The sequence below is a fragment of the Cryptomeria japonica genome, chromosome 9, assembly GCF_030272615.1.
Source record: "Cryptomeria japonica chromosome 9, Sugi_1.0, whole genome shotgun sequence".
NCBI lineage: Eukaryota > Viridiplantae > Streptophyta > Pinopsida > Cupressales > Cupressaceae > Cryptomeria > Cryptomeria japonica.
In genome coordinates this window covers 216,738,466-216,763,104 of record NC_081413.1, presented here as the reverse complement: position 1 = coordinate 216,763,104, position 24,639 = coordinate 216,738,466, and the positions used below count along the sequence as shown (strand labels likewise).

Below are 24,639 nucleotides of genomic sequence, written 5' to 3'. Positions count from 1 at the left end.
ACAAAGATTTGCTTCTAGAAGGTGAAAATCATTTAATGCTCATTGCAAATCATTTATTAATTGTTTTTATTTTTTAAATAGTCGTCAACGTCATTAAAACAATTAAATTTGGGTCACATTATTAAAAAGATTTCAAAATTTCATCCAAAATTGGACCCATGGGGAAAATCAATCCCTATTTGGATTAAAAAATCCAAATAAAAATAATTAAAAATTTTCAAAAATGCACATTGGGGAAATTCGACCCATGTCTGGATAAAAATCCAGACAAAATTTCATCATAAATTGCACAAAATTGCCTTCAAGGGAAAATCGATCCAAGTTGGGAGTCAAAATCCCGACTAAAATCATCATTTTGTCCAAAAAACACCTATAGGGGAAAATCGACCCTAGTCTGGATAGCAATCCAAACTTAAAAATCTTCAATTTGCACTTGGTGGAAATCCGTACCAAGTTTGGAATCACTATCCGCACTAAAATCCACAAAATTCGTCATGAAAAGCCCTGGTGGAAAATCGATAGTCATTAGGAATCCTCACTTAAGTTATCCGCAACTTCATCCACACTCCCTAGGAGAAATTCGAAGGTAGTCAGGAAAATTCCCAACACTAAGATAAAATTTAATCATCTTGGTGGAAAATCGCCCTTAGTCTGGATTTTGAATGGGGGAAAAATTAGGCATGTCTGGATTCCAAGGGAAATCCATTTCCAGTCTGGATTTTGAGTGGCGAAAATCATGGGTAGTCAGGAATATGAGGGGAAAAGCACCTCTAGTCTGGAATTTTGACCTTTTAACCCTTAGAATATGGATTTTCATCCGGAATATGATGATTTTTCCACTCAAAACCACTAGGAAACTTCAAAACTCAATAAAACTCATCTGTACTTAGGCAAATTCACCAAAATGTGGGCGAAACACAAGGAAACTTATCGGGATAAAGGGCAAAATCAACCTGAATAACTTCTTAGGAGCGAGAAAACAACTCCAAAAGGTCCTAAAACACCTAGGCACTTAAAAATCATCGACGTGGTCATTCAAAAACATGTTAACGCTTACAAGGTTTACACTTAGACAAAATTAGGATCATTTAAAATCTCAACTTTACATGCTTGAGCTCTTTTCCTAATTCCTTCAGCACCATCAATAGATTCCTTAGGAAGAGAGGAGGGAAGTACAAAAAATGGATCTTCCTCTTAATTTTTTCTTTCATCTTTTTCATTTGTTCCTTTATTGCCAAGGAAGATTCATCAAAATCTTCCACCACCTGTGGAAGCACGCCCTAAGTTGACTTCTGTGATCACATATTCATCAAGCGTGATCTCACTTCTATCTTTATCCAATATAGGCTCAGCCAAATGTAATATCCTAGATCCAGACTCGTCTCGTGTGATCTTTGAAAACTTCCTAGCTGCCTTCTTTTTTGCTGGTCTGTCCATTCTGTTGAGAAGTTTTTCCAACTCCTGTGTTGGATCCATTTTTTCTTCCGACTCTCTAATCATTCTTTCCTTAAACCATTTTGGAGTGGTTGCTAGCTAATCCTGAACTTCCATGGGCACTTGCTCCAACAAAACTTCTTCCAAGTCTTCCAGAATTGTCTCTATGAAACCATCTTGCTCCTGTTGTTTTGGATTGGGAGGAAGTTCTTGCCTTTGAATTTCTGGCTGAACCGGTTTTTGAGAAGCATTGATGCTGAGCATATCTTGTGCTTGTGCATTATCAGGAACATTGTCTTGAGGTTGACTCCTTGGGACCTCCTATGCAAACATTTCAACTTCTTGTAAATTGGAAGAGCTAGCTGGCGACTGTACCTCCCCTACCCTTGGTCTTTTCTATCGAGGCTCTTTCGGCTGGGCTTCTTTTCTCTTCTTCATTCGTACCTTCTTAGGAACATTCTTCTCTTTACTTTGCTTGGCTCCTTCCTGCGGAATTTCTCCTTCCTCAGCTTGGGCTTGTGATGACCCCACTATGGGAATCCAAGTTTTCCATCAATTGGTAACTTAGGTGAACATTTCTTGCCTTCAGCCTTGTGATGTGCTGATCAACCCAATGTTTGGTGAATTTTAGGACCAGTCTAGTCAAAATATCCAGATCATCAATTTCTGGTTCCAACCAATCCGGAGCCTGAATGGGCCTATCCTTCAAATTTTGGTTGAACTAGATTCCCATCCTCCTTGACCAGATTCGGCACTTGAATTATTTCACAAAGTCTGATCATGTCAAGGGACAACTTGGAGAACATCCTCTTTCTGATGTCAAGATCGTCCTTGGTGTTAGCCCAGTAGTCCTCCAAGTGGAATTTGTGTTTGAATTTCACTTCGGCATCCATCCTTATCTTATTGTAGGGATCAAAGTAGGATCTAGTTGTATGGGATGTCAGGTGATAAAATGCCAATTCATCTACGAAATTTTCAACCGCTGCCAATGTCGGAAACATTTCTATATAATCACCTACAACAATAGGAAATTCAATTGACAACTTCTTTTGAATTTTGTCGTCGGCGGTCAATTGTCTAGTGAGCTCCAACAACATCATTTTGTCCGTCGGATACCTCGGTAGTTTATGCGGCAGAAAAGAGAATCCTTGAACCCGAATATAGGTAAACTTTGGAAATTGAATATACCAGGCTCCGTACTTCTATATCAACGCTTTGGCTACCGACAACAACCTTGTATGGGGTTCACCTTGTAATAATTTGGTTAAATGCATGTTGAAGGTGTCACTGACTAACTTGAAAGATCTAACCGTGGATAGCATTTGTGAACCTTCAATTGGCCTGCTCCACATCCCATGGGTCCCTTTCCTGGCAAGCCATCAAATTTTCCCATTCTTGCAGTGAATATATAACATATGAACTCATGTAAAAAGATTGGGTACGCTTCTCCTTCAAATTCCTCAGCTACTCATGCACATAGTGGTTGATCAATCTTGCCCAATTCACTATTCCATTGCCTTCCATTACTTCGTTGATGAAGAAAAACATCCATGTTTCGAATATGAAGGCATGTGGACATCCCATAATCCTACTCATCATCATCACGAGGTCTGCATACTCTTGCTTTAAGTCAAAACTGGTGATCTGTTTGGGCATCTTGGAAATGTGCGGCCTTGACTTCTGCATCTAGACTTTGTTGATTATTTCGGCACTTCTCTCCACGCCAACATCATATATCATTGCAGCTCTATCCTTGGTTCTGTAAGTCGTGGATTGGAATGCAGGAATCCTGAATGTCTCTCCAATTGCATTGGTTGTCAGGTTAGCCAGAAGCTTGCCATCTGATGTCAGAATTGCTCTTCTTCTGGGATTATAATGTTTCGTGCACTTTAAAATCAGCTTTGGGCATTGAATGGCTAGAGGGAAGACGACAACTGAGACAATTCTACTGTTGGCAAATTTGATGGAGAGCGCTGACGATGCACGTCTTGTAGTTCCAAAAATTCTGTTCTAGAATGCTTCCAGTTGGAAAGTTCCTAAGTTGGTGTCGCTGATTTCCTTCCACTTTGAAATAATCTTGGACTCTGGAAGGAATCCTTTCATCTCATATTTAATTTGTGCTTGCCAGTAAGTAGCCGTAGCCTTGCTGAGTTTCGCCATTCCTACAAAACAAATAAATTAACATTCAAATCATCATAAGGAATTCAATAAATTGATGAAGAAAGAATTCCAGCGTGTGAATTCCCAAATTGGAATAAAATAGAACCTCCACAAACAAGAACTTAGAAATAAATAAATTCTTTCCCGTTGACTTTTCTCCACCTCTCTCTCACTTTAAATTTCTTCAAAAAGTTGCGTGAGAAATGAATTCCAATCCTTCGTTTAAAAAGAATTTCCCTACTAAGCTGCTAAGCTAGCGAGAGGTTAAGATTTGCAGTTGCATTTAGAATGCGTCATGTTTCCCTGACAACTCGCCATGCAAACAGGCTTGCCATTAAGGTTGAGTTCGAAAATGAAAATTTCCATAATTTCTTAAGTTGTGTCATAAATGCGGAATATTCCCTTTGCATGTCGCCAACTCATTGATTGTGAAAATCTTTCCATTCTGGATTCAAAAAGGATACTTTGAAAGATTTTCCTTTTGTGAAATAATTTTTTCAATTTTTCCTCTTGGAAAGAAATCCTATTCGTCTGGATTTTTGGAGAGAATTTTTCATTTGGAAAGAATTTTTTCGTGTTTTTGAATTCATCTTGTTCGAATGGAGATTTATGATCAATCAATCGCTTTTTCTATTTTTTAGAGTTCCTAGAATTCAGGAGAGAGGAAATTCCTTGTCTTGGCCAATTTTGTGCGTGCCTTGGAATTTTCTTCATCCTGGGCGAAATTTTCTACTTGAGGAAGGAATTTTGAATTTCTTCCTTGCCCTTGTTTCAATACGCCTCTTCCAATCTTGGGCGTCAATTTCATCATGTGGGGGAATTCATCACCTGGAAGGAAATTCCTTCCCTGTCCTGTTTTGGCTCCCTTCCCCTTGAATTGGGTAGATTTTCCATGTTATGGGGGAATGTTTGACACATCAAGAAATTCCTCCTTGATCCTTGTCTAGTGCTCCTTCCTAGTCTTGGGTGCTGAAATGACCATGTGGAGGAATTTAAGCGCTGAAAACATTTTCCTCCCTTACCATACTTTTCCTCCCTTACCATACTTTGGCGCCCTTGCTCATTTTGGAGTGTATTTTTGACCTTATGGAGGAATTTTGATCTTGGAGGAAAATTCCTCTACCACTTCATTTTAACGCCCTGACTACTGACTTGGGCGGAATTCTTACTTGGTATTGGATTTTGCTTTGCACATGAAAATTTCTCCTATTCAACATTTTGGTGCTCTCCTTCAACCTTGGGCTCTGATTTCATAGTGTGCAGGAATTTGGGCTTGGGAGGAAAATTCCTCCACAACCCCTATTTGGCGCCCATCCTCTAACTTGGGCGCTAGAATCACCTTGTGGAGGAAAAATTGACTTGGAGGAAAATTCCTCCACCTCCCTTATTTGGTGCCCATCCTCTATTCGGAGCGCTATTTCCATGTTGTGGAGGATTTTCCTCCAAGACCCTCATCTAGCACCCATCTTCTTTTGGAATGCATTTTCGCCATGGTAAGGATTTCTTTGATTTTCTTCCCGACTTAGCCATTTTTGACCTTTTCTAGATTGGGATGCCATTTTCAGGATGAAGTGGATTTTTCGTGCCTTGGACCGATTTCAATGCTTTTTCCACTTCAAGAAAGGATTTCACACAGCTATTTTTTTGACCACTTGTTTGCTTTTTTAACTTTTCGGATTTAGACGAAGATTTTCAAGAACGTTCTGTCTTCAGTGTTGGGACCACTATGTAGATGACAATTATGTCGTCAATAATTAAATAAATAAAATTTGTTAGGCTCAATAAATGGCAAATGTAATAACATTTTACCTCCCGAGAGTCAGTTGGCAGTTGCCGACGGTTGGTGGCCTTAACCAATCGACAAGTGATAGTTATCTATATATTGTATTTGGGAAAGGAAGCATGTATTGTTGTTATTACATGTTGGAAATAAAAGCTGATCTTTCTGCCATATATTTTCTGTGTTTTACATGCTATGTAATTTATATGCCTGTTATGTGTATACTTTATTTTGTTTATTCCTAGTTGCTAAAGACATACCCCGTCGGGAGTAAACACTCCCTGTGATGGACCTGCCAAAAATAGACTTACTAAAAATAGTAAGTACTTCAAAACGTCAAAATTAGGGCAAAATTAGGACAAGATGATACTAAAAATAGTAAGTTTGATTTTTGGCCAAATAAAGACAATCTAGGATACAGTGAAACTTTCTAAAAATAGAAACTTACTAAAAATAGTAAGTGCTCAGAATTTGCTCAAATTTTATTGGTAGCTTCCTTGAAGGGCTCTGATTTCAATGGAATGTTCATATTTCCAAAACCCTAAGGAAAAGACCTCAAACCTAAGTCTGAAGGGCAAAACCCTAAAATAGACCAAATGAGTTCCAGACTTAGAAAAATTCGCTAAAATAACTTGCAAACTTGATCAGATTTCATCAAACACTTGCAGATCAGGGAGACCAAAGGGATTGCTGCAAAAAGACCTAAAGAACCAAAACCAAAAGATCAAGAGGACCTAAAAAGTAGGGGGTCCCTATTTGGAATGGGGTGATGTGTGATTAGGTCACAACAATACCTAGCTAAGAACAAAGAATGCAAATGAATTCATACAGGTAAAGACAACAAGCATAATTCACTAATTGATCTACAATTGATTCTGAAGTACCATTATACCATGCATCTGTAATTAACAATCAATCAAGAATATGATATTTCTTATCTTAAGATCACTTGCATGCCAAGATGGAGTCTTGCCTTTTGACAATTGGGTTCACTCGATGCCATTTTGATTCAAACATATACATTCTGTAGTAGGATGATGCTCTCACATTTTTGATTCTCTATGTCGATGACTTGTTGATCATGGGGAGTCCCCATCCACCATCAAGGTAGTAAAAACTACTTTATATGATAAATTTTTGATGTCAAGCTTAGGTCTATTCATTACTTCTTGGGGATTGAGATCATTGAGTCATCTTTAGGTATCTTCATTGCATAGCTTAAGTATGCTCTTGATATGTTCTCTTGATTTAGCATGGCTAACTGTAACCTTGTATCAACTCCATTTTTGTTAGGGGTCAAACTTGAGGCTAAGTGTTCTTCACCTTGGGTTGCTACCACTTTATAACAACTTGTTGGTAGTCTCATCTACTTGACTGATAGGAGACCTAGCATTTTATATGCTATGGGCATGGTCTCTTGATTCATGCAGGAGCCACATGAGTTGCATTGGAAAGCACTTAAGCAGATCCTCCACTACATTTAGGGTACTTACAATTAAGGGTTTCAGTATGCAATTGGTGTGGATATTGACTCGGTGGGATATACAGATTTCAATTGGGTAGGCGATTCTCAGGATTGCATGTCTACTTTGAGATATTGCTTCACACTTGATTTTGATCTAGTTTGTTGGTCGAGCAAGAAGCAATCTGCAATTGTTCTTTCATCTATAGAGGTTGAGTATTGAGGGGCAGTTAATGCCACCACTAAGGTGATTTGGCTTTAAAATAATCTCACGGAATTCGACATTCCATTTAGGAAGCCTACAATCATCTTTTGTAATTGTGATAACCAAAGTGCTATACAAATTTCAAGGAATCGAGTCCATCACCAGAGGACAAAACACATGAGATTCATATGGACTACATTTGGGAGTTGATTCAAGAAAATATGATTGATCTTAAATACCATTCAACATCGGAGTAGATTGTAGACATTTTCACCAAAACTTTCACTAAAAGCAAGTTCCTGCATTTGCGAGCTTTGGTGGGGGTGTCATAAGTGTCTACTTTATGAGGGGCTTCTTAATCCTTCACTTTCCCTCTCTCTACTTTTGTGTGTGTGTGTGGGGCAGAGGGAGGGAGGGAGGCGTGTAATATCCCCCTTAATTTTTTTTAATTATTTCAGTTTACAATCAACACAAACACCCGCTAGGGTTAGAAAATGAAATCCCAATACTGCTTAAAGTAACCCTTTCCACCTTTTGATCACCGAGAGCCCAATCTAGGAGGGTGAGAGCATACAGTGTTGAGGGGATCGTTAGATGCAAGAAACTGAAATTGATTATAATACTTGGCTACTTTTCAGCGGGATAATTAGAATACTAAAAGATCACTTGGCGGTAAACCAGCCAAGGACAAGCCAAGAAACTGAAGAAGCAATCACTTAACTGCTTATCCAACGGGAGGACTAGAAATGAAATTACAATCAATTGTACCGCTTATGCAGCGGGAGGACAATATTACAATATTCAAAATAGGCGGCAAAGTCAGCCTCTTCCACTTATGTAGTGGGACTAAGAGCAATAATCCAATTAGATAGTTGTTAGTACTACTAACCAGCTTTACAATGCACAATATGGATTACAATTTAAGAAAAATCACTATTCCAAAGATAGGCGGCAAGGCCAGCCTCTTCCACTTATGCAGTGGGACAAGAAAGAACAATAGAAACTGCTGTTAGTACTACTACCAGCATTACAATATGAATCATAGCATATAAGAGTGATGAATCAAGTGCAATAACATGACTAACAACTGCAAATGAAACCATGTTCTTTCTCTTCACACCAATGAACTCACACACCCCAAAACCAACTCCAAACACCAAAAACTCTAATTCTGATATACTCCCAGCACGCTGAAAACACACAGACCAGCAACACCAAATCCCACTAAAACACTCACAATTCACCCAATTCTTGACCAAATGACACGAAACTGAAAGCAAATGATCACTAGGAGGTAGGCGATCATTCCCAGGACAACAAAACATGGCAAACGGACCCCAATAATTTATGCACGCATTCCAAAGTGCCCAGCCACATGGTACGACCATATAAGGTACGGTTTTGCAAAAATAAAATCCAAAACACCATTTTAAGCTCTATAAACGTGCAAAATGAATCGCCTAAACCATAAAGAAAGGTAGATGAAATACCCAGAATGAGGAGAATGACACACTGAGACCCGCGACCAAAAATTCACTTCAGCACACTTCGCGACCAGCATCTTGACCACATTGAGCCCAATTTGCTCCTCTGGATGAGAAACAGTCATACGTTCAGCTAGGCACTATCTTTCAAGCACGAAACTGAGGCACTAGGAGGTATGCATCCCTCGAAGTAAGAATCTGACGACATTTCGAATGCACTTCGTTATCATAACAAGGTTGGATATCCAAATGAGAGCCCAAGGCCTGTATTTATAACTTTTTGCCAGCCAAATTCAAATTCAAATTCCCTCAAATGGCGCCCAAATTCCATTACATTTCATTTCACCCCTTAGGCGTTGCATTTCATATTTTCCCCTTAGCAAATGGCGTTCAAACATGACCCCTCTTAAGTCGAACTTTTGGAGATAACATAAAGTATATAGAATAATAATAATGCATTGTATTTTGGTGTCCAGCAAGGGGGTGAAATAATTCGCCCAAGTAGACTTAGGATAGAATTATTATTTTCTCCTTTTCTTAAGTCGTTCATCCATAAAATAATCAAATATTAAAACCTTATGCCTAAGGTATTAATATATTAAAAATACCTTCTCCCCAAATATTGATTATTGCCAAATTGAGCTGGAGACTGAAGTGCTGGAAATCACCAAAACGGAACTGAGTTGGAGCTCTGAACTGAACTGCTAAAAATAGTCATCTGAGTTCGAACACAGGATTCTGCCAAAAATAACATTGCTAGACATAGCCACTGAGCTGAGCTGCAAAACCACTGCCAAAAATAGCATTGCTAAAAATAGTACTTGCTATAAATAGCATACTGCTAAAAATAGTAAGTGTGTCAAAAGTCATTTTCATCACATTCTGAGCAGCAGTCATGACTTACTAAAAATATCAAGTCCGGAAATCATCTCTGAAGAATTTGCATGTCAAACCACGCTGGAGTTGTCAAAAAACCCAGAAAACCCTATAAAGCAAACAGTCGTTGGGCTGTCGCAATTTACCAAAAATAGTAAATTCAGAAATCTTCTCTGATTGGAATGCATGTCATAGCATCCTAAAGCTCACGAAAAACCCAGAAAGAATGTAGAGAGCAAACTGTAGAACTCCTGGAAACAGCTCTCCGAAAACCTTCCTGAAGACAAAAACCCTAATTTAGTCTTTGATTAGCCTACGGGTTTCCAAAATAGGCTAAGACTCCATCCATCAGTCTAGAACTGAGAAGGGGACATTACAGTCCGCTCTTCCCAAAATTGCTTGTCCTCAAGCAATAGCAAGGTTGGATGCTGCAAAATCTGCTCATTTACCCAAGTTGCATCCTCAATTGGAAGGTTTTTCCATTAAATCAAATACATCTTTAGAGTCCTCCTCCTCAACGAATGCTCCCTGGAATCAATAATGGCCTCTGAAATCAACACCAACTGTCCCTCCTCACCCTGGGGAGGTAGATCTGATGAAGCTACCACATTATTTCCAAGTGCCCTCTTGAGGCATGACACATGGAAAACATTATGTATCTTGCTATTTTCAGGTAACTCCAACTGATAAGCCACTTCTCCAACCTCAAAAGAGTGCTCTACTCGCTGCCAATCAGCATACATCTTCTACTGATTCTGTGCATGCTAAAGGTTGTCCTTCAAATATCTTAGAATGTCTTGACTTTGCTGCAACATATCCCTCGCTTGAGGGGCTCTACTATCTCCAGAAATCAAATCAGCAAAGCTAGGTGCCTCATATCCATACAGGGTTGTGAAAGGAGACATCCTAATCAACATGCGATAGGAAGAGTTGTAACAATACTCTCCCAAATGAAGCCATCTCACCCAAGCCTTCTACTGCCCTGACACATACTTTCTGAGATAACCGTCTAACCACTTATTCACAACCTCAGTTTGTCTATCAGTCTGAGGGTGATGACAGGTGCTAGGAGTGAGTAGTGTACCACTCAATCCGAAGATCTCCTGCCAAAAGATGCTTAGGAACTTGCTGTCCCTATCACTCACAATGGTTTTTGGCAAACCACGCAATTTAAATACTTCTCTGAAGAAGAAATCAGCAATTTGAGCCGCTGCAAATGAGCTGGTAATGGCAAAAAAGTGTGCAAATTTAGCCAATACGTGTACAACAACATATATGCAATCTTTCTCTTGCATCCTTGGTAGCCCAGCGATAAAAGCTACTGAAATGCTTGGCCTTCTCTGATTAGGAATAGGTAAGGGCTGCAGCAAACCAGCTGGGAAAGTGTGTGCATCTTTGTTCTGTTTGCAGACCGAACACTCTATAATGTAGCGAAGGACCTCATCCGTGAGTCCCTTCCAAGAAAATCTTCCTTGGATCTGCCGATATGTCTTGAAATACCCTTGATGACCAGCCATGGGGATGTCATGAAATGATTGAAGAATCTTCTTCTTGAACTTGGAATCAGGTACTAAGAAGATTCCACCTTTATAGTGTATCAAATCTGAAGAGCACACGGTTATATTGAGAGGGGGGGGGGGTTGGGGGGTGAATCAGTATAACAACAAATTTATCCAACTTAAACTTTTTCAACTTCAATTACATGTATATAACTTATCTTATAAACAAATTCATTGTTGATCAACATTCACATGTAATATAACTATTGTAAACAAAATAGAACACGATATATACGTGGAAATCCTTACGGGAGAAAACCACGGTAAATCAATGCTTTTATATATTTCTTCTTTTACAATATTTCGTAGGCACCAACCCCTAACTTTGTTTGTGAGCACCAACCCATTGGAAGCACCAACTCCCCAATCCAGAATTAGTGAGCACCAACCCACTTCATATAAATCTGAATTTCCACCTTGATAATTGCTTTCTCAACTGATGATGGACACTTAATTCCTTTCTTCAAACTGCTATGATGAACATTACTAACCAGTCATATAAACCTGGCCACACTTTCCTCATAAATCTGTGATACAAATCAGTTTATAAACCTTTCACAGATCTATCTATAATCTGCCCATTGAGTGATCATACATCTATCTGTAATCTGCTTTAATTCTGCTTCATAAACGTGCTTGGGTTTGCTTCACAAATCTGCTATAGTCTGAAATTGGGTCTTTCACAATCTTCTCATAACTCTGTACCTGATATTTCTTTAAACCTTCAACATTAAGCATTTATTATCTTTATACGAATTCACAATTTATTTCCACAGCATATACACAAATTTATTCTTTTTACAAATTCTGTATCATCTTCTACATCCCTGATTTTATCTTTTTAATATTTAAACCCATCACACAACTCTATCTGGAGTATACTTTCAGAATTATACTTTCCTTATTATGCCACACACCTTTTCTAAGTTCTGATATGAAAAATTGCAATAATCTAATTACTGATTCTTCTTATAATCAGTTACAAACTTCTCATAATCTTGTCTTCAATTCTGATTTAACTATCTCATTGTTCACCCTATCTGAATCTGAAGTATAATTATGTTTACTTCATGTCTATTATTTTTCTTTATATTTCTGCTGCATATTCTTCTCTTCTGTCCTGAACTATCTGAAATATAATTTCAGAATTATCTCATTTCACACACTCTTCACATAATATACTTTTCTTTTATTTTTCACACCATATACATCTGAAAGCTCTTTTCTATCTGAATTATATTTTCAGAATCACTCACATGCAATTTTTTACACAAGACTGAATTATATAGTCTGTCTTATTTTCAAAAGACATGACTATTCATTTGTCTCCTTATGTGAAAGGTCGCATATCCTTTCACAAACCAATTAACAAATATTTGTTACAACTATAATGAATCGATTCATTAGTTATATCTTTATTCGAACTGATGTCTTTATAAATTAATTCTTTTAAGTATATGATTTTATTCAAATATCCTTTGATATTGTTATTATTAATGTAGTCAGGCTTCATAGAAGCCACCTCCTCCCTTGCGTTGACAGTAGTCAATGTTTGGTGTTGTTTCTCGTGAATCTTCTACCTGCCACCGCATTCCATTGTCCCGTCATATTTTAACATTCTGTAACACGTAGAATGACTATGTATTTTCTGATTACCATCGTTTCATCTTCATAAAATACTTTCCATCTTTATTTCCACGTTCTCCTTAAAGATTGAGTATAATATAACTCTATATAGTGTGTATTTGCTGCTGACAGTGTTAGAATGGATTCTGGAAATGTTTTGTTCTTGCTATATCGTCTGTTTACTATGTTTGTATGACAAATATTAATCAGTTTCTTTTCATTCTTTAACCACGTACCATATCATCCTACGGGTGGCAAGCAGTGTTGACCAATGTCAATAATAACTCATCAATTAATGGATATCTTACCTTGCACCTTTCCACAATTTATAATGTTTATTTATATTTTTAATTGCCACGTATTCATCTTTATTTCAAACTGAATGAATTAACCACTGTCTTATAACTCTTATACGTGGGATTATTTTGTCTTTTAGTGGGGCTGTATTATAAGGAGGTGGGCCCCAAAACAATTTATTGTAATTTGCTACTCTTCTTAACATTAATTGCTGCACCTAATAGACCACCTTTTCTATTTATAATATTTCTTATTTGTCTGTAACTGCTGCTTAAGGTTTATTGTTTATACAATTAATATAAACAATTCCAATGTCTGTATATATACATATATTTGCTGTCTCTATATATATGCTGCTGCCTTAAGAGTATGTATATCTGAGTCTGTCTTTTGTTAAATTTACGATCAGATTATATTAGAAAACAAAATTCACCTCAAACGAACAGTATGAACACTAAGTTACCCTGGGAAAACCTTCCTTATGAAGGTGAAAAACCCAGCCACAAAAATTAACAGCTATTTATATAATCAGGTCTGAGTATGATATACAAGTAATGGCTTCACTGCTTGAAGCTTTATGCACACAACAATTACCCACACAAGGTAATATAGAAATTGAACTGTCAAAACTCAATCTGCCGAAGGTATGTTGGATCAAATTCTTATTGCTGCAGAATGGAAACTCTTTAACTTATCAGATTCATTGAACATGAACTGCAGAAGGATAAGTCGGATTGCTACAGAAGATCACGTTGGTTTGCCAGAGAATTTGTAGTATGCTTACTGAATATCTATCTTAAATCCGCCTCTTGTATATTTCGATCTGAGTATTAATTTCTATCTTCCACGATCTGCCAATAAGAAGGATGTATTCTCCATATATAATGAATCCGATGTCTTTCCAATAGAAGACGTGTCTCTTCATAATTGCCTTTCAACAAACCGATTCATTAATAACACAATCTGTTAATTAAATTGATTGTCTAATGTTTATAAAACAAACCCGATAACCAACTTTAATGATTAATTATACAAACCCGATGAATCAATAGGTTCGATATTAATGCATAAGTAAATCGGTTTATTAAATATGTAAGGCCGATAGGCCATTCTCATATTTGATATCTATTTAATGGCCCTGAAGGATTGCTTCTGACGCTATATCATCAACATCTTTACTATGACACACCTGTATATATATACTGCAGTCTGGATCATTAATGTAACCTGCATATGCTGACTTTATGTATACAGATTAATACTCTGTCATACGGGCTTTGTATATATATATATATATATATCAACATCTGTGTTACCATCTTCTGTAGATGTATATTATATATGAAGCTGTAGTATATGTATTCATAATCGCTGCATCATCACTGTATTGAGACATAATGTAACCATAGTAAATGTAAAACATAGTAATCCAATTTGTTCATCAATCTCCATGAATCAACAAATCCATTTGACATCAATGACAATATTTCCATCAAAATCATCATCCATCTGATACCTTCCGTCATGCAAAGTGTCCTCCACTAGGCTAGTAGCAAACTGATTTTTGGCATACTCTGCAATAATTTGGTGTTTCCAATCTGCAGTAATCTCAACCAACAAACTCAAATGCAGCCATCTTGACAAAGCATCAGCCACAATGGTGTTCTTCCCTACTCCTTGCACTTTGTCATAGAAACTGTCTCTAAGATCAAATCTGTTGTCCCAAATGCATTACAAGCTGAGTGTAAGCAATAACAATATTCTAGTGCCCGGATGTTCAACCAAAACCCAAACTGGTTAGCCCAAACAGACATCTAATCTATCTAAAGCCCAAAAAAAATCCCAACAATAAGCTGATTGGACTGAAATTGTTCAAATCTACAGTTGAGAAAATCTGATTTTTCAATATATAACCTTTGCATTGAAGAACCATTGCTGCAATACTAAGTAACTTCAGCCAAAATCAATTTTCTTTTCAAACCATGTGCTAGAAGTGACTTCCCAAGAATCACCAACTTGGTGGGAAACCAAGTTTTACTCATAATCTCTTTCCATTCCATTTGCAAGAACTTAAATGGGCTCATTTGGTCACGGAAACATGAGGTAACAGCAGCACTAAAACCACCTTTCAAATTTACAACACTCCATGGTATACTTCTTCCATCGTCTTTTGTCACCAACAATCCTTGAAGAGGGTCTGGTGCATAGATACCAACCTTGGAGTGGCTCTGCCATGTTGTTGCTGCACTCCTAAGATTCCCATTTGGCCCCCACTGAAAATTCATTCAATGATGCTTGTAGATTCATCACCAATGCAATACTCCTAGTCAAACTGTAGGCTTCCGAGGTCAACCATCAAATCATGGCAATCCACACCATCATGGTCCTTTGTAGAGAGTAAGTCACCAACAAACTTGGATGGCCCAATAGACAACTCGACCTGTTCTACTTCACAATTACATACCACACTTGGATCCCATATCTCATTCATGTCATCAGGGTTAAGAGCCATCTCATCATCCAACTGAAAGAGTGGATTTTCTAAGGTCACATCAACACTCATCACAAAAAGAGGGTTATTAACAATCTGAAAAGTATTTCCTTTTTCCAACTTAGACCAACTATCCTGCTGTCCTAAATCTGAAAATTCCAACTTAGGACACTGCTCCAAATCAAAGACTTTCAGAATTTTGTCGAGCTCATTCTTCAAATTATGAGTCTCAACACCATTATTCTTAAATGCGATTTCTGATTGGTCTTCTAAATCTGCCCCTTGAATGTCATCATCTTGGTATTTTTTAAACTCACAAAATAGGACAGCCTCTTGGTCATTAGGAACTTCTTCATTAGCTGCATTATTTTCAGCTTCATAACATGAATCTCCATTCAACAACCTGTTAACCTTTTCCATTTCTAATTTTACCATGTAGGCATCCTTAGATGTATCCATTTCCTCATCATATGAAGTTACATGAACTTCATTGGAGACATCCCAAAAGCAATCTGAATTCCTCTCTTTTTACTCCTGTTTAACATCTTCAGTTTTCATCTACTCTTCCTCTAGAAGCACATGAGTGCATTCAACACTGTCACTAGCTCCATAAGAAACATTAAGAGATTCATCATGCACAACCTCAATTACTGTTTTTCCATTTTCTTCCGACATTGGTCTCAAGGACAAATAATTGTCCAAATTTTGAACCCACGATCTAGCAGAACACTTATCACTCTCGTCAAAGTGGGCTAGAGTAACCTTTCCAAGGGCTTGCTGATAATCTCGTGGAGCACAAGGGCGGTTATCATATCTTCCACCTCTCTTCTTCTTTTGGTTCATAAATTGGTCCAAGGTGAGGATATTCTAGATCTCTCCAGGGAGAGAAGCATACTCCACGTAACTATTCCTTATTTCATCCACTATTGGTATCTCAATGTCAGCTTGATGCACTTCCTTGGGTAGGAAGACGGGTTGCAAAGGTCTTGATAACTGACTCTCCAGGTGTTCCTCCAGTGTTGCTTCCATGGTTACTCCCGTTTCCATTTCCTCTAGGGTTATTATAAGTGCTAGTTTCAGGTCCATTAGTGGGCTGATTAGGAGTCCCACCATAATTCTGATTAAGTTTGGCCAACAACTGTGACATCATATCCATCATGGCATCAAACTTTCTTTCTACTCTGGCATCAGGGGTTTCTTTCTATTCTGCTGTTCTCTCTACCATAGAATCAACTAAATCAACTGCTACCTATGAAAAAGTTTCTTCAACTGGCACTATGGGAATTTGATACTGCTGTTTTCTATGTTCTCTGTAGTATCGGATGTCTCTTTCACTCATGGAGAACTCTGATCAATTTGAACTCATAGGCTGGTAGGAAAACGAGCTCTGATACCACTGTAATATCCCCCTTAATTTGTTTTAATTATTTGATTTTACAATCAACACAAACAACCGTTAGGGTTAGAAAATGAAATCCCAATACTGCTGAAAGTAACCCTTTCCACCTTTTGATCACCAAGAGCCCAATCTGAGAGGGTGAGAGCATACAGTGTTGAGGGGATCGTTAGATGCAAGAACTGAAATTGATTACAATACTTGGGCGGCAAGCCAGCCCCTTCCACTTTTCAGTGGGCTGACGAGAATACTGAAAGATCAGTTGGAGGTAAACCAGCCAAGGACAAGCCAAGAAACTGAAGAAGCAATCACTCAACCGCTTATCCAGTGGGAGGATTAGAAATGAAATTACAATCAACTCTACTGCTTATGCAGCGGGAGGACGGTATTACAATATTCAAAATAGGTGGCAAAGCCAGCCTCTTCCACTTATGCAGTGGGACTAAGAGCAATAATCCAATTAGATAGCTGTTAATACTACTAACCAGCTTTACAATGCACAATATGGATTACAATTTAAGGGAAATCACTATTCCAAAGATAGGCGGCTAGGCCAGCCTCTTCCACTTATGCAGTGGGACAAGAAAGAACAATAGAAATTGTTGTTAGTACTACTACCAACTTAACAATATGAATCATAGCATATAAGAGTGATGATCCAAGTGCAATAACTTGACCAACAACTTCAAATGAAACCAAGTCCTATCCCAAAACCAACTCCAAACACCAAAAACTCTAATTCTGATATACTCCCAGTACGCTGAAAACACACAGACCAGCAACACCAAATCCCACTAAAACACTCACAACTCACCGAATTCTTAACCAAATGACACGAAACTGAAAGCAAATGATCACTAGGAGGTAGGCGATCATTCCTAGAACAACAAAACATGGCAAACAGACCCCAATAATTTATGCACGCATTCCAAAGTGCCCAGCCACATGGTACGACCATATAAGGTACAATTTTGCAAAAATAAAATCCAAAACACCATTTTAAGCTCTATAAACGTGCAAAATGAATCGCCTAAACCATAAAGAAAGGTAGATGAAATACCTATAACGAGGAGAATGACACACTGAGACCCGTGACCAAAAATTCACTTTAGCACACTTCACGACCAGCAACAAGAACACTCAGAAATCCACACAAATCTTCACCACATTGAGCCTAGTCTGCTCCTCTGGATGAGAAACAGTCATACGTTCAGCTAGGCGCTATCTTTCAAGCACGAAACTAAGGCACTGGGAGGTATGCATCACTCGAAGTAAGAATCTGACGACATTTTGACTGCACTTCGTTATCATAACAAGGTTGGATATCCAAATGAGAGCCCAAGGCCTGTATTTATAACTTTTCACCAGCCAAATTCAAATTCAAATTCCACTCAAATGGCGCCCAAATTCCATTACATTTCATTTCACCCCTTAGGCGTTGCATTTCATATTTTCCCCTTAGCAAATGGCGTTCAAACATGACCCCTCTTAAGTCGAACTTTTGGAGATAACATAAAGTATATAGAATAATAATAATGCATTGTATTTTGGTGTCCAGCAAGGGGGTGAAATAATTCGCCCAAGTAGACTTAGGATAGAATTATTATTTTCTCCTTTTCCTAAGTCGTCCATCCATAAAATAATCAAATATTAAAACCTTATGCCTAAGGTATTAATATATTAAAAATACCTTCTCCCCAAATACTGATTATTGTCAAATTGAGCCTGAGATTGAAGTGCTGGAAATCACCAAAATTGAACTAAGTTGGAGCTCTGAACTGAACTGCTAAAAATAGTCATCTGAGTTCGAACACAGGATCCTGCCAAAAATAACACTGCCAGACATAGCCACTGAGCTGAGTTGTAGAACCATTGCCAAAAATAGCACTTCTAAAAATAGTACTTACTATAAATAGGATACTTCTAAAAATAGTAAGTGTGTCAAAAGTCATTTTCATTACATTCTAAGTAGCAGTCATGACTTACTAAAAATAGTAAGTCCGGAAATCATCTCCAAAGAATTTGAATGTCAAACCACGCTGAAGCTCTCAAATAACCCAGACATCCCTATAAAGCAAACAGTCGTCGGCTTGTCGCAATTTACTAAAAATAGTAAATTCAGAAATCTTCTCTGATTGGAATGCATGTGATAACATCCTGAAGCTCACGAAAAACCCAGAAAGAATGTAGAGAGCAAACTGTAGAACTCCTGCAAACAGCTCTCCAAAAACCTTCCTGAAGACAAAAACCCTAATTTAGTCTTTGATTAGCCTACGGGTTTCCAAAATAGGCTAAGACTCTATCCATCAGTCTAGAACTGAGAAGGGGACTTTACAAGGGGGACATTTTCTCTCTATTTGTGGGACCGGTGGGGGAGGGGGGGCGCTATTCCCCTTATTGGTTTACTTCTTTTTGGGGGCGAACCCTTTGTACATGGGTACCTCATCAGATTTCATTTGTTTGGACCCATCTTTTCACCCACCTATGCTACATTTAAGAGGGGGTGTTGGTGTAGGTTTTTTATTTTCCTTATGTTAGGGAATATTTTTTTACACGTTATTAAGCTTGCTTAGGTTAATTAGACTTGTTTAATTTGAGGCCACATGGCTCAATCCATCAGCTACATGTGCCACTCTCTCCTACATAGGGATTGTGAATTTTCACACCCTCCTTTGGATTTATATGCTACCTCTCATAACCATTCATTTATCTTTGTCTGAGTAGGTGTTGCCACATGTTTTGACATTTACCAAGTAGGTAACACCTCCCACCTATTATGGGTAGTTGGAATTAATGCACCTCTTGGATGTATTTGCCTAGTTTTTGCTATATAAACAACACTTTACTCTCACCCTTCAATGTGAGTAACGTGAGTATTTTCAAAATTCTCTTGCAGTTGTCTCTATTTTCTTTCTTTTAGGATTCTCTCTCCATTCCACTATTTTGATCTTTGAGCATTTGTTGATTGGAGTGTATGTGATCTACGATTGACATTAGGTCCTGGTTCAGTTATTGCTTCTTGTAGAAACACCAATTGCTTGTGAAATTTAGAGGCATTGCTAGGATGGTTGAGTCTTTTGCATAATCACTTTATCTTTGTTCTTTTGATCTTTGCCCTTTTGCAGACATGCATCGCACTAAAAAGTATTCAGATGAAATGCCACAGTTCTTGTGCCTTCTTCAAGCTAAGACTGAGGTTGTTATTAATTTTTTCTTTTACATATTATTTTCTGTTCAACCAAAAAAATAGAGGAACATAAATTGGATGTAGTTGCATACAAAACCTTCAATGTTGAGGATTATTAGATATTTCTGTTTTTGACCTAAAACAGATATTGGGAATTCATTTAATGATTTTTTTTGCCAAAGGGAATGATTATGAAAAATAATTTTGAAGTACAAATTGATTTTTTCCAATATGTTTTCTGCCTGGTCTAATGATACTGAAAAGCATCTTGTGTATACAGCAATTTTTGTATAAATGTGGTGGTTAAAATTTCTTAAAGTGCTTTTTAAAACCAGGTTATGCATATTTTTACAATATTTTCTTTCAACCTTTTGTAGTAGGTGACCTAAAAGCAAGGCACATGCAAGTAGGGCCAGACTTAACCAAACCGTAGAAGAAAAAGTTGGAAATTGCTTTGGCCATGGGATATGTGAAAATGCCACAGGTCCACATGCAATGAATTGGCTTATACCTGGGCTTGAACTAAATTGCTGTAATTTGCTGTTTTAATTCTGGTCAGGAAAAATAAAATATGTGTAGTCTGTGAAGAAATTCAAAAACTTGAATCAACTAGTTGTCAATTTGTATTTTCTTTAAGTCATACTGAATATGTTTGGATAGGATTTCCTGTAGCTGCTTCTCCCTAATGACTTGTATTTATATACACAGCCTTTCGTTGAGTTACTGTATGATATTATTTGATGATATAAGAGTTTACACTAAGGATAATTATAACATCTTCAATGTTTCTGCAGGCATTGTCTATTTGTAGATCTTTAAATCAAGTTAAAGATGCTGTATGCAATGGACAAATTTCTACAGGAATATTGCAACATTCAGTTCTAGAGGCTGTTCGTAATGCTGGGGGCAAAATTGATTATGTGGAGGTTAATCTTGAACATTCAAAAAATCTTCTTTTTAGTTATTACATATGCTTTCTTACATTAACATCATGGACTGTGGAAATCATATTATTACAATTTCCAAACTTGTTTTGACCATTGTAAGTTTAGAAATGGTATACAATGCTGTTATCTTTCAAGTTGTGTGTGTTTTTCTTGTTTCCTTGAAACAATCATCCACATGTTAATATCCCTAACTGCAACTGATTTTATGGTTATAAGTCTTCGCTAAGCATGTTCTTGTGAAAATCAGAAAATGTCTGCTTATTTCTTATGATTATTACTGTTCCCTTGAGAAAGATGTGTGATAAAAAACTATAAAAAATGCAAGGGGTTTTAGAGTCAAATTGAAGTGATGGGCAATTGGTTATTATCAATGTAGTGAACTTTGAATTACATAAGCAATATTGTAGAAAATGGTCAATCCAGTGCATATTTAAAATTTTAGATTGCTAGCACAGTAGAGTCTGCATGCCACAATTCTTGCAATTAAGTTGTGTCAATAGACTTTCAATTAAATATGTTTGCACTCTCAACCAAATATCTGCTACCTTTTGTTTTCATTAAGTAGAAATTAACTTCTAGTTTAACTACACACACACACAGACACAGACAGATGCGTTAATCAGCAAGCCTTATAGCTCTTTGAGATTCAGACATTTGAGACACTAAATTAAATGACTTGTGGCTGCAGGGGAGCGTGAGAATTTAGATTGGATACAACAAGTACCCCAAATTTACAATATGAAATTTGGCAACATGCATATACTTCATGCGTATGTTCATGCATAACTGCAGGCTGATTTATTCTCTGACAACATCTAACCCTTTCTCTTTTGTCTGTTTTCCCATATTGAAAAATAACATAGATTCAAATGTTCGAAATTTCCATCTTGGAGGATTTGGGAGTCTGATCATTGTGCACAGATCCAGGTCTGCAGCAAATAATGTACACCATCCACCTTTGCTTTCATCTCTTCAACCACCAATGGATGAAACCACACAAGATAATTTTCATTCTGGCTTGAGAAAAGGTGCCAGTAGCCCAACAGAAACTTGGAGTTTGTTCCGCGTTGTCTCCTGAAAATGGTAAAGTCTGGAAGGTCAAACATCGTCTATCTACAGCAGAAATTGCCGATTTATCCTGATTAATTGCCACTTGACCCCCCTGCTGATTTAATTTTTTAAAGAATCACAGTTTTGATATAATCAGTCAACCCAACTTTTGATGATTTTATCAAGAAAAATTGTAATTTTTCGTGATAAAATATCATCTTTTGGTCCAAAAAAATTAGGGTTCTTGTTTTTTTATTATATTTTGTGCTGTGACATTTTCTGATTTTTCCCTAAACTGAATCTTAACCCTAACCCAATTTTTTTTCTGTTGAAACCTCCATTACTTGAAAAATTCTTTCTTTATTTTATTTTGGTTTGCCAATTTATTCCTGAGAGATTTTTGCTACTACTGCCAAACAACAGAAATTGGACGGTTTTCATCTTGTACTCATCCAATTTCTTCTTCATGTCATACGCTTGTTAAATATGTAATATATATTCGTTGAGAACAGGGCCTCTAGCTTTGGAGTTAGTTTCCAATTATGTTGAGCCATACATCACCTCCCAAATTCTGTACAAAGTTTGCAGATTCATGAATATAATATAACATGTCGTTACATCTCTTACATATTTTTTGTGGTTTTTTCTGAAGTGTTTCTGTTTCTTCTCTACATCATGGTATCTAATTATTTTTTAAAAGAATTAGTATAAGCCACTCTTGGTCACAACACATCTAAACCCTCATTTTGATGTTGTACACCATATTATTGTTGGGCATTGAACTTGTGGTATCAGATCAAGATTCTTGTCTTGTCATTTCTAGTCACTTTGTCTTTGTAAGCACAATCATAATATGGCTAGTTACATGAAGCTTAGTCTTGAAACTCGTGAAAAACTTGGCAATAACTCGGCAATTTTATCAAACATTTTATATAAATAAATGTTTAAAAATGTTCTTCAAAAACACATATTACTAAATTTGTTGAGCATATTACTAATTTTAGAATTTAATACATACCATAGACCAAAAAACAAGTTCAAGTCTAAATGAGCTATAATGCCACTTCCACTAGCCATGTCATATGGAGAAGTTGTCTCATCTAAAAATATTTTTGGCAAGTTGTGCAATAATAACGTCAAAGTAGGCAAATCAAGAGTTATATCCCAATTCCCCCTCACCCCCTCATTGTAATCAAGTTTTTTATTTGACAGATTCCAATAACTAATGGGGATTTGGGAGTGGAGGCCCTAATAAGGTTGAGGGGTAGTGCCCCTCATGGGGGTCTGGGGGCAACACTCACAACAGGGTCAAGAGGCAGCACCCCTTGTGGGAGTTTGGGGGCAATGCCCCCAATGGGGTCAAGGGGCAATGTCCGTTGTGGGGGTTTGGGGGCAATGCCCCCAATGGGGTTGAGGGACAGCTCCTCTTGTGAGGGCAAGGTTGAAGGGTGGAGCCCCCACTACCAAGCCCAAACTAAGGCCTTTGAAACCTTTACCACCAATGGAAATTGTTTTTTTTCAATTGCAAGCAAAAAATAATAAATTAAATGAATTTGGACAAGTTTTTGATACAAAACTCACGATATTTTGCATTTACTAATGAGTTTTATAGGAAAAAATTGCTGGGAGTTTTTCAAAAACTGGTCGGACAGTTTTTGGGCGAGTAACTCATTGACATTTGACTCGGGAGTACTCACAAGTCAAAAGAGTTTTGGCTAGTTTTTCAACCATGGTATAGACTTTGGTTACACAAGTCCAGATGACAAGTGTCCTAGAGGAGTAACACAACATGTAGAAGCAAAAGTATCAAGTGAACTCATCTCGATGAGGGAGGGGTGGTACCTAACTACTTCAATCAAAGAGATGAACAAGGCAGAGTTGGAAAAGAATCCCATCAACCAAGGGACTTGACATGTGCTCTGATTTCATAATTTATCTAAAAAAATAAAATGAACTGCTTAAGTAAACTTGATACAAGATGCAGTTATATAATTACATCAAGTGAACAATACCCACCTTAAGTGCAACTTAGGGAAAAAAAAAAGATCATGGCAAGACAACTAGTATGGGTTTAATGCCGCTTTCCAAACTTTTCAATGTAAACAACAATATTCACCAAATAACATAAACACAATCTTCACCAATCTATTGCAATAACTACTTATACTTAAACATCACAAATAAACTTGCATAAATGATTCGAACTTCAGCAGTAACTTATATTGATTATGATATGATCTCTACAACAAGGTAATTATTATGACAGTTATTACACATCAACATACAACTTAATCAACGATGCACACATTGACTCACTAAACTTTCTTGTAAATCCTTGAATCTCCAATGCACTCTCTAAGTGAGAATGCTATCAAATAACCAAAGGTTTTTTGTCCTCTAATTCCAACAACCAATGGTTTTTTGTCCATTGATCATAGTCTTCTATGGGGTTTTGTCCATAGAAGATAGCTTGAACACATAGTGCCCAAAACCAGAAAATATGATGATATAACTTGGATGATTACAATCGAAATGTTTCTCTAATTTTATATGCCCCCTAACACAAATACCAAACTAGTTGGCCTAGGCCCAAAATGTGCAAGGCCCGAATTTGAATTTCCGCATGCTACATCATAAGTTGGCATTATAGGCCGTACAAACTTCTCTCTCGGGTGTTTGGAGTTT

General features: G+C 37.3%; 1 protein-coding gene across 3 annotated transcripts in view; it reads left to right on the top strand.

Annotated features, from left to right (window-relative positions):
- The window catches only part of LOC131044586 (pantoate--beta-alanine ligase), an 81,666-nt gene that overhangs the window by 52,813 nt on the left and 4,214 nt on the right, over nt 1-24,639 (top strand). For all 3 annotated transcript variants that reach the window (XM_057977943.2, XM_057977945.2, XM_057977942.2), the window contains exon 3: nt 20,752-20,883. In XM_057977943.2, the coding sequence (XP_057833926.2) occupies nt 20,752-20,883 (132 nt within the window). The remainder of the gene's footprint in view (nt 1-20,751; nt 20,884-24,639) is intronic.